Source organism: Canis aureus, chromosome 1 (genome assembly GCF_053574225.1).
Source record: "Canis aureus isolate CA01 chromosome 1, VMU_Caureus_v.1.0, whole genome shotgun sequence".
In the NCBI taxonomy this organism is placed as follows: domain Eukaryota; kingdom Metazoa; phylum Chordata; class Mammalia; order Carnivora; family Canidae; genus Canis; species Canis aureus.
In genome coordinates, this window is record NC_135611.1 from 100,787,638 (window position 1) to 100,805,808 (window position 18,171).

Below are 18,171 nucleotides of genomic sequence, written 5' to 3' on the forward strand. Positions count from 1 at the left end.
CCGACGTGGGATTCGATCCCAGGTCTCCAGGATCGTGCCCTGGGCCGAAGGCAGGCGCCAAACCGCTGCGCCACCCAGGGATCCCCCGCCATAGGGGTTTTGAATGGAAGGTCTTGATGTGAATGATGACTAACAAAGTAGCTGCATTTTTGCCGGAGCAAAACAGATCAAGTTGGGACGTGGAATATGAATGTGGATTCTTAGAGACCGGTAGGTAGGCTAGTGCAGTGGACTCCCAGGAATGTTTTGATGATGGGTGAACCACAGTAGTGCCAGAAGAGAGAGAAGAATCTGCTCTTGGTCAGATTCTGGAGTTCTTTTAAAAGATTTTATTTATTTATTCATGAGATACCCCGAGAGGCAGAGACATAGGCAGAGGGAGAAGCAGGCTCCCTATGGGGAGCCTGATGTGAGACTCAACCCAGGACCCCGGGATCACAACCTGAGCTGAAGGCAGAAGCTCAACCACTGAGCCACCCAGGGGTCCCCTGGATAGATTTTAAAGATAAAACCACGAGTAGTTACTGCTGCATCATATGTGGCTGTGATTGAGCTTAAGGAGTGAAAACCCAGGTTTTTAATTTTTGCTATTCTCGTGTTTTTCATGAACGGGAAGAAAATCGGGAAGTCAAAGTAGGAAGATTTCAGAGGGATCAGAAGTCGAGTTTTGGACGTGTTTGATTCTGAGATGTCTCAGGGTAGAGGTGTCAAATGGGTATCTGGGATGGAAGGTCTAGGGTTCTAGGAGGATTGGCTCGATTAGATTCCTACAGGGTGAGAATAGCCATCTGGGCTAGGTCAAGGCCTGATCAGATTTAGGTTAGCCGTCATAGGTATGTTATTTTATTTTATTTTATTTTTTAATTTTTATTTATTTATGATAGTCACAGAGAGAGAGAGAGAGAGGCAGAGACATAGGCAGAGGGAGAAGCAGGATCCATGCACCGGGAGCCCGACGTGGGATTCGATCCGGGGTCTCCAGGATCACGCCCTGGGCCAAAGGCAGGCGCCAAACCGCTGCACCACCCAGGGATCCCTATTTTATTGTATTTTAAAGATTTTTTAAGTAATCTCTACACCCAACATAGGGCTCCAACTTAGAACCCTGAAATCAAGAGTCCTGTGCTCCACTGATTGAGCCAGCCAGGTGCCCCTTAAGTATGTTATTTTAAGTGGTCCCTGGTGTGAAAGGGGAGGACTGTTGCTTACTGGCAGGGGTAGTAGGGGAAAAAGTGTAGGCATTCTTGACATTTCCCTCCAGAAAGGAGACTTGACATTTGAAAGGGTTCTGCTCAGTGTCTGCATGAAGAAAATGTTGTAGGGCATGAGGATCTTGGCCTGGGATGGTGACCCACCAAGGCTGGAGTGCTGTAAAATCGCTACTGATGGATGACCTCACCTTCACTTTTGAACAGCCTGTCCTAAGAGAAGCACACATTGAAAAACTCTTCCAGTGCTAGGAGTGATTCCACTTCACTCAATCTTGCCAAAGACTTAAAATACCACAAATACCATATGATAGATTATTCCAGCCTTCTTAGGTTTTTGACTAAAATTTTCCACGGACAAACTCACTGGGAGCATCTTGCCTTACAAGAAGTTCCTACCAAAGCATTTCTCTAATATAAGTTGTTCTGACACAGGGGATGTTTCTGCTCACATGCCCTATACGTGACTTTTTTGAGTGTAGTGGAGGCAAAACTCTACCTGTAACCATCTTAGCTTGGACTCTTTTTTTTTTTTTTTAATTGAAGTAGAATTGACACGCAAAATTATGTTAGTTTCAGTGTACAAGACAAGTTCATACATTATTGGCTTGGACTCTTTAACCAAGAAACAGATTTTTTTTTTAAAGATTTTATTTATTTATTCATGAGAGACACACAGAGAGGCAGAGACACAGGCAGAGGGAGAAGCAGGCTCCACGCAGGGAGCCCGATGCAGGACTTGATCCCGGGTCCCCAGGATCACACCCTCAGCTGAAGGCGGCGCTACACTGCTGAGCCACCCGGGCTACCCAAGAAACAGATTAATGAGAGAAAAATAGTTGATGTGTGCAACAAAGATGGGAGAAACCTAAATCAAAAGTAACTGAAAATGGTTCAGAATTCCAGTTTATATGGCATTTTCAATAAAGAGCAATAAGTTTGTAGGGAAATGGCAGGAAGAAAATTAGTATTAGACTTCCAAGGGCACCAGACTAGTAAGGTAAACACATGGGAGGAAACTAGTTTGCAGATTCTTTTCGTGCCAGTCTCTGGGCTGGTAAGGATCTGTCTCCAGTTAATGGAGAATTTATATCCTACTTTTAGGGAGAAAAAGGAGATTTCTATGTTTGCTGTTTTTTAATTGCCTTTAGCTCAAAATAATTTTTTATGTCAAAGATACATATTTTGGGATAATATATTCTGGTTTCCTTCTTGAACTAGAAAAGAGCCAGGGAAAAAAATTTGAATTACCTAAATTCCTAGATTATTCTAACTTTGTAACGTCTATCTAATTGATTTCATGAGAGAATTTAGCATTAATGTCTTGAAGAATCCATTGTAGGTAATGAGTTGATTTTTTCTTCCCTGCATTTAGATTGATCCCTTCCATGGGGTTTTTAAGACAATATTCACTGAAATTATTTTATGTAGGAACCAGTTCTCTTATGGAACCCTATTTGAGAAAGTCTGCTTAAGATTATGACCACACCAACTCCAGCTTAAAGGGGTAGGTTTACTCACACCAAGTCTCAATTCTCTGACACCACCTGGTATCCTACAGTTCAATTCAAATCTGACACTATTCACCAGGAAATAGCATCAGATCTCACAGGTTAAGGGTTTAGTCCTCTAGGGACACCTGGGTGGCTCAGTGGTTTAGGGCCTGCCTTTGGCTCAGGTAGTAATCCCTGAGTCCTGAGATGGAGTCCCACATCGGGTTCCCCACAGGGAGCCTGCTTCTCCATCTGCTTGTGTCTCTGCTTATCTCTATCTCTCATGAATAAATAAATAAATACTTAAAAAGAAATAAAAGGGGTTTAGTCCTCTAAGACTGTCTATCCATACCCCTTCAGACACCAGTCACACAAGCATGTCGTCGCTTGTGTTTCTAACCAACTGGCTATAGATAGGAGATTCCAACGACCCCCTCCTTTGGTTTGATTAATTTATTACAATGGCTCGCAGAACTCAGGGAAACATTTTACTTAATAGATTAATGTATAATCCAAAAACAGCCCTGTGGAAGAAATGCATAGGGCAAGGGCACAGAGGTTCCATGCCCTCTCCTGATGAACTGTTCTTCCTGAATCTCCACTAGTTCACCAAACCTGGAAGTTCTCTGAATCCTGTCCTTTTGGGTTTTGTGGAGTCTTCATTAAATGGGCATGATTGATTGAACTCAGTCTCCAGTCAGTCAGCTCTCTCCAGAGGCCAGGATATAGAAGTAAAAGTGCCAACCCTCTAATCACATGGTTGGTTTTCCTGGCAACCAACCCCCACCCTTAGATGCCTTCAAAAAGTCACCTCATTAACAAAAGAAAATACATCTTTTCTCTCATCACTTAGGAAATACCAATGGTTTTAGGAGCTCTGTGCAGGGCACAGGAATAAAGATCAAATATATATTTCTTGTGAATCACAGTATCACTTTGACCTAGTAAATAATATACCTATGTTCATAGAAAATTCAGAGAACTTATGATCTGTGTTGCGACTTTATTTATGCCTTAGTGAATTTAAGTGTTTAAATGTTGTGATGTAAAACGAAGATGATTATGTATCTTGTGAATGTTACATTCTTTTATTGATATTAAAAAGCAGACACTCAACCACTGAGTCACTCAAGCTCCCCGATTCTATATTCTTAATATCATCTATATGCTTATTTTTCGATTTATGAGAGGATAGGCAAGAGTAATTTATACATTTGTACCGACAATTCTTTTCAGTTTTTTATATTTAAATTTATATTCAGTTTTAATATTTTATATATTTGAATTATAAGGAGGGATTGCCAGACTATATAAAATGCATGGGCAAACTCCATACAGTCTGTGATAAATGATCCTTCATTACAAAAATAGAGATAAGCTAAAAAGAATGAAATGAAATAAGACACAAATACTAATAAAAGGGTTGGAGTAGTTATATTAATATAAGAAATGGTCATATTACATTTACATTTCTTTTTTTTTTTTTTTAAGATTTTTTATTTATTTATTCATAGAGACATAGCTAGAGAGAGAGGCAAAGACACAGCAGAGGGAGAAGCAGGCTCCATGCAAGGAGCCCGATGTGGGACTCGATCCCGGGTCTCCAAGATCATGCCCTGGGCTGCAGGCGGTGCTAAACCACTGCGCCACCGGGGCTGCCCTACATTTACATTTCTGAGAAAGTAATGTGACCAAAGATAACATAGGAGCATTTAAAATATTAGAAAAAAAAAATTTAAATATTAGATAAGTAATTTAATCAAGAAAATGTAAGAATGCTAAATGTATTTGTTCATAAGAATAAGCCTTCAAAAATTATTTTTAAATATTATTTTTTTATTTTATTTTTTCCTTAAGGACTCATTTATTTATTTGAGAGAAAGGAGAAAGAGAAAGTGCACCCAAGTAGGAGTGGCAAAGGGAGAGGGAGAGAGAATCTCAAGCAGACTCTGTGCTGAACACAGAGCCTGATGTAGGGCTCTATCCCCTGACCCCAAGATCATGACCTGAGTGGAAACCAAGAGTCAGAAACTTAACTGACTGTGCCACCCAGAAACTTCTTAATTTTATTACTTTTTAAAGTAATCTCCACACCCAATATGGGGCTTGAACTCAAAATCCCGAGATCAAACATTGCATGTTCTATCACCTGAGCCAGCTGGGAGCCCCCCCCCCCAAATTATTTTAGTAATTAATAGACTAGATACAAAAACGGTAAGGGTATAGAAGACACCACGAACATCATCAGCTAACTTGATTCAATAGATATGCATAAAACATTGCTCTGGATTACAGCAGAATGCACATTATTTTCACCTACACATGGAATATTCAAGATAATAAACTAAATGCTGGGACATAAAATTAATTTCACTTATTTAAAAATTGAATTATACAGAAAATAGTCTCTAATTTCTAAATCATAAATTTTAAGCTACCCTACAAAACCACAGACATTTAAATTTTACAGGACACTTAAATTATCAAAAAGTAAGAGAAGACATGAGGAAAACCAATAAAGGATAAACTGGGAGCATAGTTTTGTAAAATAGGTGAGGGTGATTTAAATATAGCACTATAAAATGCAATACATGAAAATGGATAAACATATTCTAATTAAACTTGAAGACTTCTATTTCATATACCTCATGGCAGCCAAAATTTAGAATTAAGAAAGATTGAGAGAGGTTTGTCTTCTGGGGAAGATGGCAAAGTAGGAAGATCCTAAGCTCATCTTGCCCTATGGATACTCCTAGATAATATACACTTCAGTGTAAAAAAACAAAACAAACAAACAGAAAATGACCCAAAGACTGATAGAACAGACTCTCCACGGGTAAATATAGAGAAGAGGCCACGTTGAAAGGGGTAGGAAGGACAGAGACACGGTAAGGAACCAAACCAACCCACAAGACTATGGGAGGGAGGGACACTGTAGGCAGAGAAGGGAGAGGAGCAGACTTCACACCAGGCACCCCAGACACCAGGAACCCACAATGGGAAAACTAATACCCATATTTGGCTTCGAGAACCAGAAGGGCTTAACTTCCTGAGTTCTTGAAATCAGGGATGGTTAACAACTGGAACTTTAAAAATAAATCAGTGACCTTGGAGGGCAATAGAAAACAGAGTCCCTGACCTTAAAGAGACAGCATAAAAACAACCCCATTGAGATACAGCATAGAAGCAGCAGTTTTAAAAATGCCTGATATGTACTGAAAGGAGATTTATTTGCTGGTTTCAGAATATGTGCTGGAGGTGCAGATTTTTTTTTTATTTTTTATGATAGTCACACAGAGAGAGAGAGAGGCAGAGACCTAGGCAGAGGGAGAAGCAGGCTCCATGCACTGGGAGCCCGACGTGGGATTTGATCCCGGGTCTCCAGGATCGCGCCCTGGGCCAAAGGCAGGCATTAAACCGCTGTGCCACCCAGGGATCCCTGGAGGTGCAGAATTTTCAGGAGACTGCTCCAAGAATTTTAAGAGTTGTCAGGTACCGTTTTCCTCTGCTGCACCCCCAAGCTAGTTACACAAACACCTGCAGGAACCACCACAGTATGAACCCTCTGCATGTAGCTTGCCATTGGCACACCCCACTCTCTCCAGTCCAGCCTCACTGGAGTCCCTCCAAAGTGGCTATAGGTCCCCTGCAATAGCAGACCAGTGCAAACCCTGTTAGCACAATGTGTGTCATGCTGTCTGTGGACCTGCTCTACAGGAGTTCTCCAAAGTGACTTCAGTTGCTCTCCCACAAGCAGAACAACACAAACCTTGCTAACATGCCTGCATTCTCCAGCCGACCCACCCCTCCAACACTCCTTCTGCAGGATTCCATCAAAGGTGGTGCCACAAGCGTGGCAGGGTATAGGCAGTCTGGACAGGGGCCAGCACCACTACAAAGTGACTTCTGTCCTGGGGAGAAGGAAAGATAACCACACATACCAGCTTGACTGTGGCCCCAGCACTGGGTTGGGGCAGACATTTGGGCTTATTTTAGGCCACACCCACCACTGACGGCCTCTCTGGATGAAACAGTGTCCCACTATTCATTGTGACTGCAGCTCTGGCAAATGCCTGGTCTGACTCAACTTAAGCCAAGGTGGCCCCAGACTGCTCCATTAACAATAAAGGGACCAAATTCTGCTCACAATAGTCAGAGAACATTTGCAGATTTACTGAACTGAAGGCAAAAATGGCTCAGCCAGCCACAACAGTAGGGTGCACATAGCACACGTAGGGGACACTGCTGAGGCATCATGGTCTGGTGAATAGGTGACATTGCACTGCAGGGCATGACAGGACCTCTTCATAAGGAATACATCACCATTAAACCAGCCCTAGTAGAAATGTTAAAGGGAACTCTTTTAAGTGGAAAGGAAAAACTGTAAACGGGACTAGGAAAAGTAGGAAGATCAAAAGCAGTAAAGTTAAGTATATCTATAAAAATCAGTAAAGGGATTCAGAAAATAAAAGGATATAAAGTATGATTCCATAGACTTAAAATGTGGAGTGGAGGGAAGAGGATTAAAGAATGAGTTCAGGGATCCCTGGGTGGCGCAGCGGTTTGGCGCCTGCCTTTGGCCCAGGGCGCGATCCTGGAGACCCGGGATCGAATCCCACATCAGGCTCCCGGTGCATGGAGCCTGCTTCTCCCTCTCCTGTGTCTCTGCCTCTCTCTCTCTCTCTCTCTCTCTCTGTGACTATCATAAAAAAAAAAAAAAAAAAAAAAAAAAGAATGAGTTCAAACTTGTGACTCTCAGCTTAATATGGACTGTTATATGCATAAGATATTATATATAAACCTAATGGAAACCAAAAATGAAAAACCTGTAATAGATATGCAAAAATGGGGAGGAGGAAGAGGGGAGAAATCTGAGCGTATAACTAAAAAAGCCAGAAAATAATGAGAGCAGAGAGCAAGGGAAGAAAGGAACAGAGAAGAACTACAAAAATAATCACAAAACAAGTAACAAAATGGCAAGAAGTACATACCTATCAGCAATTATGTTGAATGTAAATGGATCAAATGCTTCAATCAGAAGACTTAGGATGATGGATTGGGTACAAAAACAAAAGCAAGGCTCAAACTGTATACTGCCTATAAGAGACTCATTTTTTACTTCAAAATACGTACAGATTGAAAGGGAAGGGCTGGAAAAGCATTCATCACATAAATGGAAGTGCAAAGAAAGCCAGGGTACCAATACTTATGTTGGACAAAATAGGCTTTAAAACAAATTCTGTAACAAGACATAGCAAGGCACTGTATAATTATAAAGAGAATAATCTAACAAGAAGCTATAATAATTTTAGTTATTTATAAACCCAACATGTGAACACCCAAATACATAAAGCAGCTAATAGCAAACATAAAGGGAATAATTGATAGTAATAAAATAATAGTAGAGGATTTTAATATCCTAATTACATTGATGGACAAATCAAACAAAGTCAAGGAAACAGTGACTTTGAATGATACATTGGACTAGATGTATCTAACATATATTCAGAACATTCCATCCTGAAACAACAATGTATTTTCTATTCAAGTGTATGTGGAACATTATCCAGAAGAGATCATGTTAGGCCACAAGACAAGTCTCAACAAATTCTTAAAAAAAAAAAAAAAAAAGATTTTATTTATGTGAGAGAGAGTGAGAGCCAGAAAGATCAAAGAAGGAGAAGCAGACTCACTGCTGAGCCAAGAGCCTGAAGCGAGGCTGGATCCCAGGACCCCGAGATCAGGACATGAGCCAAAGGCAGGTGCTTAACCGACTGAGCCGCCCATGTGCCCCTCAACAAATTCAAAAAGTGTAGTCATACCATGCATCTTTTCTGACTGCAATGCTCTGAAACTAAAAATAAATCACAAGAAAAAAATCTGTAAAGAATACAAATGAATACAAAGAGGTTAAATAACATCCTACTCAACAATGTATTGGTCAACCAAGAAATCAAAGAGGAAATAACAAAATACATAGAGACAAATGAAAACGAAAACACAATGGTCAAATCTTTTGAGATGCAGCAAAAGTTGTCCTAAGAGGGAATTTTATAGCAATACAGGTCTACCTCAAGCAGCAAGAAAAATCTCATATAAACAACCTAATCTTGGGATCCCTGGGTGGCTCAGTGGTTTAGTGCCTGCCTTTGGCCCGGGGTGCGATCCTGGAGTCCCAGGATCGAGTCCCGCGTCGGGCTCCCGGCATGGAGCCTGCTTCTTCCTCTGCCTGTGTCTCTGCCTCTCTCTGTCTCTCTGTCTATCATGAATAAATAAATAAATCTTAAAAAATAAATAAATAAAAATAAACAACCTAATCTTATACCTAAGGGAGCTAGAAAAAGAACAAACAAAACCCCAAACCAGTAAAAGGAAAGAAATGATAAAAATTAGAGCAGAAATACAATAGAAATAAAAAAAAATAGAACAGATCAATGAAACCAGGAGCTTGCTTCTTTGAAAAGATGAACAAAACTGATAAACTTTTAGTCACACTTACCAAAAATAAAATTAGGGGCACCTGGGTTCAGTTGGTTAAGCATCTACCTTCAGCTCAAGTCATGATCCCAGGGTCCTGGGATTGAGTCCCACATCAGGTTCCCTGCCCTGCAGGGAATCTGCCTCTCCCTCTGCCACCCCCCAATCATATCATATCCATTCTCTCTCTCTCTTTCCCCCTCTCCCCTCTCTCCCTTCCCCTCTCCCCCCTTCCCCTCCCTCTCTCTCTCAAGTAAATAAAGTCTTTAAATTTTTTTTAGAGAACAAAAATTAAAAAGGGAGAGAGGATTCACACAGAATCAGAAACGAAAGAAGAGAAATAATAACCAAAACCTCAGAAATACAAAGGATTTTAGGAATATTATGAAACATTATATGCCAACAAATTGGATAATCTAGAGGAGATAGATAAATTACTAGAATCATATAACCTCTCAAAACTGAACCAGGAAGAAATAGGAAATTTGAACACACTGATTACCAGCTTTGAAATTGAATCAGTAATCAAAAATCTCTGGACAAAGGAAAGTTCAAGACCAGATGGCTGCACAGGTGAATTCTACTAAACATTGAAAACAGAGTTAATGCTTACTCTTCTCAAACTGTTCCATAAAACAGAAGAGGAAGGAAAGCTCCCAAATTCATTGTACAGGCTAGAATTACTCTGGTACCAAACCAGATAAAGACAATACAAGAGAGAGAGACAGAGAGAGAGAACTATAGGCCAATATCTCTGATGAACATAGGTGCAGAAATTCTCAAGAAAATACTAGTAAACTGAACCCAACCAAACATTTTAAAACATCATTCACTATGATAAAGTGGGATTTATTCCTGGGATACAAGGTGGTTCAATATTTGCAAATAAATCATTGTGCTACATCATATCAACAAGAGAAAAGATAAAAACCATGCAATCATTTGAATAGATGTAGAAAAAGTGTTTGACAAAATACAGCATCCACTCATGCTAAAAACCCTCAACAAAGTAAATTTAGAGGAAATATACCTCAACATGATAAAGGTCATATCTAGAAAACTCACAGTTACCATACTCCATGGTGAAAAACTGGGAGCTTTCTCCCCTAGGATCAGGAGCAAGAGAAGCATGTCTACTGCCAACCACTTTTATTCAAAATAGTACTGGAAGTCCCAACCAAAGCAATGAAGACAGCAAAATAAAAGGCATCCAAATTGGTAAGAAAGAAGTAAAACTTTCACTATTTGCAGAGGATGTAATACTTGATATAGAAAACCCAAAAGACTCCACCAAAAAACTACTGGAATTGACAAATGAATTCAGGAAGATCACAGAATACAAATCTATTGCATTTTTATGCACTAATAACGAAGTGGCATAAAGAAAAAATAAGACAATCTCATTTTATGATTGCACCAAAAATAATAAAATGCCTAGGGATGCTCTTAACCAAGGAGGTGAAAGACCTATACTATGAAAACTGTAAAATACTGACGAAATAAAGTGAAGATCCCTGAAACAAATGGAAAGATACCACATGTTCATGGATTGGGAGAATAAATATTGTTTGTTTGTTTGTTTGTTTGTTTTTTGAGAATAAATATTGTTAAAATGTTCCTATTACCTAAAGCAATCTACACATTTAATGCAATTCCTATTAAAAAACAACAGCATTTTTTTAAAGATTTTATTTATTTATTCATGAAAAACACACACAGAGAGAGGCAGAGATACAGGCAGAGGGAGAAATTAAATCAGGGGCTCAGTCCCAGATTCTGGGATCAGGACATGAGCCAAAGGCAGACGCTCAACCGCTGAGCCACGCAGGCGTCCCCCCCAACAGCATTTTTCACAGAACTAGAACAAATAATCCTAAAATTTGTATGGCACCACAAAAGACCCCAAGTAGCCAAAGCAATCTTGGAAAAGAAGGATAAAAATGGAGGTATCACAATCACAGATTTCAAGATATACTACACAGCTCTAGTAATCAAAACATTATGGTACTGGCAGAATAATAGACATATAGATCAATGGAACAGAATAGAGAGCTCAGAAATAAACCCACTACTGTACAGTCAATTAATCTTCAACTCAGGAAGCAAAAATATCCAAAGAGAAAGACTTTTTAACAAATGGTGTTGGTGGGATGCCTGGGTGGCTCAGTGGTTGAGTGTCTGCCTGTGGCTCAGGGCATGATCCTGGAGTTCCGGGTTCAGGATCGAGTCCCACATCGGGTTTCCTGATAAAATCTTTGAAGAAAAAAAATGGTGTTGGGACACCTGGGTGGTTCAGTGGTTGAGCATCTGCCTTTGGCTCAGGGCATGATCCCGGAATCCAGGATTGAGTCCTGCATCGGGCTCCTTGCAGGAAGCATGCTTCTCCCTCTGCCTGTGACTCTGCCTCTCTCTGTCTCTCATGAATAAATAAATAAAATCTAAAAAAAAAAAAAAAAAAAAGGTGTTAGGAAAACTGAACAAGTATATGCAAAACAACGATCACTTTCGTACACCATATGCAAAAATAAACTCAAAATGGATGAAAGACCTAAATGGAAGACCTGAAATAAAAATCCTAGAAGAGAGCACAGTAGTAATTTCTCTGACTTTGGCCATAGCAACATTTTTCTAGATATGTCTCCTAATGTAAGGGAAGCAAAAACCAAAATAAAATACTAGGACTACATCCAAGCAAAAAGTTTCTGCGAAGCAAAGTAAACAATAAAGGGTTAGTATCTAAAATATATAAAGAACTTGTATAACTCAACACCAAAACCCAAATAATTTAGTTAAAAAATGGGCAGAAGACACGAACAGACATTTCTCCAAAGAAGACATCCAACTAGCCAATGGGCCCATAAAAGGCTGCTCAACATCATTCATCATCAGGGAAATGAAAATAAAAAAACTACAATGAGTGATCACCTTACACCTGTCAGAATGGCTAAATTAAAAAACACAAGAAACAACAAGTGTTGGTGAGGATATGGAGGAACAGGATCCCTTGTGCACTGTTGGTGGGACTGCAAGCTGGCAAGGTGATATATATATATGTATATCTCCAAAGGAATATTATTCAGCCATAAAAAAAGAATGAAATCATGACACATGCAATAATATGAATGGATCTAGAGAGTATATTGCCAAGTGATATTGGTAGAGAAAGACAAATACCATATGATTTCACTTTTATGTGGATCTTAAGAAAGAAAACAATGAAACAGAAAACAAGACTCTTAAATATAGAGAACGAACATGGTTACCAGATGGGAGATGGTGGGAAAGCTGAAGAGGATTAAGAGTACACTTACCATGATGAGCACTGAGAATTGTGTAGAGTTGTTGAATCACTATATTGTCCATGTGAAACAATTATATTGGAATGGGGGGGTTGATATCTCCAATGTCTAAAATTGTGAAAAGATCAACACATAGTCCATACAAAAAAATAGTATTAATCAGAGCAAGAAATAAGACTAGTCTAAATGGGCAAAACATGAGTGGTCAATGGAAGGGGGAACCTAAGTGGCCATTAGACATATGAAAAGATAAGCACACTTAAATTTAGAAATTCATGCCAAGTACAACTGTCTTTACAGAACACATAATAGAGTGTAAAGATGAACTCATCTGAAAACTTTACTAGAACTAACTCACAAATGTAGATACAAATAGCCCTGAGATAATATTAATAATGTTCAGCAGCGTATAAAATGTACTGTATACCATAATCAAGAGAAAGATACTCCAGTGATGCCAGGTTGCTTTAATATTATGAAAAGAAACAATGTTATCTAACATGAGCTGCTTAAAGAAGAAAACGTATCAATTTGTGCAGAAAAATCACTAGCATAAATGAATGTAATAGTGCTATGTATAGGTTCTATCCCTTTACATATAAGACATGTATAAGAACTCATGTAAGATGTAGATATAGATGTGTGTGAACTGTAGTCTGTATGTCAAAAATATGTAGAACACAAAAATTGAATGATGAAATTTTTACAGATCAATTCTATAGCATCACGTAGTAAAATTCTTAGGAATGAATATGATGAAATCTGTTTAAGTTCTTCCCTTAGGGACACTTGGATGGCTCAGCAGTTAAGTGTCTGCCTTCAGCTCAGGGCATGGTCTTGGAGTCCCGGGATCAAGTCCCACATAGGGCTTCCTGCATAGAGTCTGTTTCTCCCTCTGCTTAAGTCTCTGCCTCTCTCTCTCTGTGTCTCTCATGAATAAATAAATAAAATATTTTAATAATATATTTTTAAAAATAAGTTCTTCCTTTAACACTTATTTCCAAATACCTTATTGAAAACCACAAAGTTGGAGATCCCTGGGTGGCTCAGCGGTTTAGCGCCTGCCTTTGGCCCAGGGCGTGATCCTAGAGTCCCAGGATCGAGTCCCGAGTCAGGCTCCCTGCATGAAGCCTGCTTCTCCCTCCTGTATCTCTGCCTCTCTCTCTATGTCTATCATAAATAAATAAATAAATAAATAAATAAATAAATAAATAAATAAATAAATCTTAAAAGAAAAGAAAACCACAAAGTTGTGCTCACTTCGGCAGCACATATACTAAAATTGGAAAACCACAAAGTTGTCTGAATATTACTGAAAACTTCATTGTTGAAACCTACAAACACTTCTGCTGAGAGAAGTTGAAGGTGTCCTAAATAAATAGTATGATATTTTCCATAGAACTCAGTGGCTTAACTGTTTCTCCCTAGAAGTGTATAGTATCTCAGTCTTCAATATTAAGGAATACTGTCCTATTGGACACGGAATCTGGTGACAGTCAGGAATTTAGTCTGAGCTTCCATTGACTACACAGATCTACCTGAGGCTCAGTTTACCTTAGTGTGACAGTTGGAGAGGTTTGGGAGGGGGGTGAGTTTCTAGTTCCCACAGGAGATGACCACTTGGAACCCTCTGAATCGAGAGTGCAGGCTAAAAGGATGTGGGTGATCCACAATTGCTTTCTTTCCTCCATTGTGATGGGTTTGAAGTGGTATTGGGAGAGTGACCAGAGGATAGCATATAGTTCCTCAGACAACAATCCCAACCACCCTGTGTTTTGGATACTACTATTTTCCCTCACATCAGCAATAAGGAAATGGAGGCATAGAGAGGTGAGGCTTCCTGTCCAAGGACCAGAATCAGTAATGGGGTTACTTGCTGTAAACCCAGGTAGCTTCCCTCTAGAGCTCAGGCCCAGAAGTCAGATGCCATCTGCCAGATTCCATTTTCAGTTTGAACCCAAACACCAAATGGTTGGTTATAATTCAAGCTCAATGTTGGTGAATTTGAACATAAAATACAGTAGAAATGTGCTACAAAATTTGAAATGAAGTCCACCCTAAGCTGCTATTTAGTCCTGAGGAAAAAATATTTCTTAAATTGTAAATCTTGAGTCATCTTGCTTAGAAAAACATATCCTTAGTGCAACAGGCTACCCCAAATGTATAACAGCATTTTGTATGTTAGATTTTTTTTTCCTGAGATAATTTTGAGTGTCACAGATTGTACATGCTATGCCATTCTGAAAATTTTTAATCATTCCTGTTAAGGCTACTTGTTGGTCTGGGGTATGTGTGTTTGAATTTTGATAGATAGTGTCTTTAACTCTGCAAATTGACAACCTGGACTCACTTTCCACTACATGGTACATAAGAGCTCAGGTTTGTGGTGATGAGGACCATATCCAGCCCTCGCTATGCACCTTGCACCATTTTTAGTGCTTTATATATAACATCATCAAGATATATGAACTACTTTTTCCTGCTATCTTAATGAGTGCAGTGTTATGTGTGAGGAATATTTAAATATCTTCACAGAGTTCTGCCAGGGAGGTTTTGTGTTCATTTTTCATTTTATATCACGGAGGTAAAACTGTTCCCCTTGTGTCCCAAATTAGGAGGAGTGAAGCACACCTGGGTGGCTCAGGGGGTTAAGTGTGTGACTCTTGGTTTCAGCTCAGGTCCTGTTCTCAGGGTCCTGGGATCCAGCCCTGGGTTGGGCTCCATGCTCAGTGGGAGTCAGCTTGTGGATTCTCTCTCTTTCCCTCTACCCCTCCTCCTGCTCATGCTTTCTCTCATAGATAGATAGATAGATAGATAGATAGATAGATAGATCGATATTTTAAAACAGTTAGGAGGGGTGAGGCTGGTATATACAAATCCTGAACCTCCAAAATAGCCAGATACAGTTCATTCATGCTTAGGATATGGGCCACCTGCTGGAGACTTGAGAAGGAGGCTTGAACTGCAAAATGTAGCTTAGGAGCGACTGGCAGGCTCAGCATACTTTAGGCTTTCAATAAATGATTCCTTTGCCTTCTACATTATTACCACCTGGCTTCCTTTCTGAGCCCTGTGGAATGGTGGTTACTACAATACCCAGAAGGTTGTACATGGTGAGGTGTCAGTTCCTGGCCAGTGATGGCCCAGGAGAGGGGGTCGGGCTGTGAGGGCACAGCATGTGTGTTATCAATAATATAACAGCCTCCCAAAGCTATCGATGTTCTGATCCCTTGAACCTCTGGATATGTTAACTCATGTGGCAAAAGGGACTTTATGTGTGTGATTAAGTATATTAACATGAGAGATCATCCAATGGGCCCAGTGTAGTCACAGGAGGATAGAGTCAAGATTTCAGGAAGTAGGGAAGCCTGGGTGGCTCAGTGGTTGAATGTCTGCCTTCCACTCAGAGCATGATCCCAGGATCCCGGATCAAATCCCATATCCGGCTCCCTGCATGGAGCCTGCTTCTCCCTCTGCCTGTGTCTCTGCCTCTGCCTGTGTGTCTGTCATGAATAAATAAATAAATCTTTTTTAAAAAAGATTTCAGGAAGTAAACAGGTCAGAGTGATAATAATTGCTGACTCTAAAGACAGAGGAAGGGGGCAAGGAGCTAAGGAATGCAGGAGGTCTTTAGAAATTGGGAAAGGTAGGAAAACAAATTCTTCTGAGGAACTGCCAGACAGAACACAATTCTGAGGACATCTTGATTTTATCCTAGTGAAGCCCATTTTGGATTTATAATCTTTACAAGTATAAGAAGATAAATTTGTGTTAACTTAAGCCACAAAGCTGGTTATGATTTGTTACAGCAGCTATAGGAAACTAGTAGTGTGCAGCAGAGAATTGAAAGAAGGCTGAGGGTACCTGAAATATGCATGTAGTTCTGGGTGCCTGCAATTGAAGAAAAGGTCCAGATGGGGAGACCTTCTGGCAGGAATGGAGGCTTTCCTTTGGCAATTAGGGCTTAGAGGTTTGGGACAAGATGGGATCCTGGGTGTATTGACAAGCGTTCTCTCCACGTTGTATGCAGAGTGACATGTGAGGAGACTGGTGTGATGTCTGTGGTGTGAGTGAGAAGAGTCACGGTAGGTAGCTGAAACTATGAGGGAGGTGTGGTCTGAGAAGTGATCTGCACGAGAGGAGTGTAAACTGATGGTCCTGCATCCCCATTCTTGGAGGCTTCCATGAGAATAGTGAGCCCAGGTTTATGTCTAGGGGGTATGATTTAGGGTACCCCAGGGGGATTGGCTGGCAAGTAGGGAGTGGGTAAGCATGACATTGTTATGGGTGGATAGAGTGGGGATACTCAGTCAAGAAACTTCCCTGGACCTTGCTGGCCATGTCATTGCAGGGCTGTGTGATCTCTGAGGACGTGTTTGTGTACTTCTCCTGGGAAGAATGGATGCTCCTTGATGATTCTCAGAGACTTTTATATCAGGATGTGATGCTGGAGAACTTTGCACTTTTAGCCTCACTGGGTAAGGTCTGCATGCCAATACCATCTGCTTTCTCTTTTTTCTCCAGAGACTGCTCTGTCCTTCCCATGGTCAGATCATAGGCACTGCTTCCTTACCTGATCTACCAGGGTAGATGCTATGGGTGTCAGGAGTGTTCTCACCTCTTAGCTAGCCAGTCCTAAAGCCATGCAGCAAAGGAATTGGGAGTTACAAGGTGTGGTTTGCCCAGTCAATCCCACAGTCTTGGTCATTTTCAAGCCTGTTGAATCTGTCCAGAATTAGGGCACCTCTGTGCCTAAGGTTCTGCTCCCTTTCTCCAGGTGACATTTTCTGGGACTTAATTTTTTTTTTTTTTAAGATTTTATTTATTTATTCATGAGAGACACAGAGAGGCAGAGACATAGGAAGAGGGAGGAGAAGCAGGCTCCATGCAGAGAGCCCAGTGTGAGACTTGATCCTGGGACTCCAGGATCATGCCCTGAGCCAAAGGCAGATGCTCAACCACTAAGCCACCCAAGCATCCCATCTGGAACTTAATTGTACCAGGAGTTATAGGCACTCACATAGTCACTACTTAAGGGGACCTTTGTGCTGTTTCTCCAAAACCTTCCTTCAAGGTTTAAAAAAAAAAAAAATTTAAAAGACTTTATTCATTTTAGAGAGAGAAACAGAGAGAGCATGAGCAGGGAGAAGGGGTAGAGGGAGAGAGAGAGAGAGAGAGAGAGAGAGAATACCAAGCAGATTCCACACTGAATGCAGGGCCCTATGATCCCATGACCCTGAATCATGACCTGAGTCAAAACCAAGAGGCAGAAACTCAACCAACTAGCCACCCAGTTGGCAACCCCCCCCCCCCCCCGCCAAGGGTTTTTTTTTTTTTTTGTAATTTTTTTTTAAACTTATGGGAGTGTTCAGTGTTATAGGATGCTCACCTGTCCTATGTCTCCCTTAGGAATTGCATCCTCACGATCTCACTTAGTCACACAACTGAACCCAAGGGAAGATCCCCAGATGCCTGAACAGGTGAATATGAACCCAGCCACAGAGAGAGAGGCTCAGAAGGGACCTGGACCTGGTGAGTAGATATGAGGAAAGGGGATATCAAGATTGGATTCAAAACTATATTAACTTTTCACACCAGTGTTCAGCTTCAAGGCTGGTGGCTACACAAAATTTCTACCCATCCTTCTCCATTCTTGACATTGTAGCTTATCTCCTGTCTGACTTCTAGCCGCTT

General features: G+C 40.5%; 1 protein-coding gene across 3 annotated transcripts in view; it reads left to right on the forward strand.

Moving 5' to 3' along the window:
* ZNF671 (zinc finger protein 671) overlaps positions 1–18,171 on the forward strand; it is a 41,426-nt gene that overhangs the window by 19,391 nt on the left and 3,864 nt on the right. For 2 of the 3 annotated variants that reach the window (XM_077912628.1, XM_077912618.1), the window contains exons 2-3: positions 16,829–16,955; positions 17,887–18,009. In XM_077912628.1, the coding sequence (XP_077768754.1) occupies positions 16,829–16,955; positions 17,887–18,009 (250 nt within the window). The remainder of the gene's footprint in view (positions 1–16,828; positions 16,956–17,886; positions 18,010–18,171) is intronic. The other variant, XM_077912633.1, reaches the window with a different exon arrangement.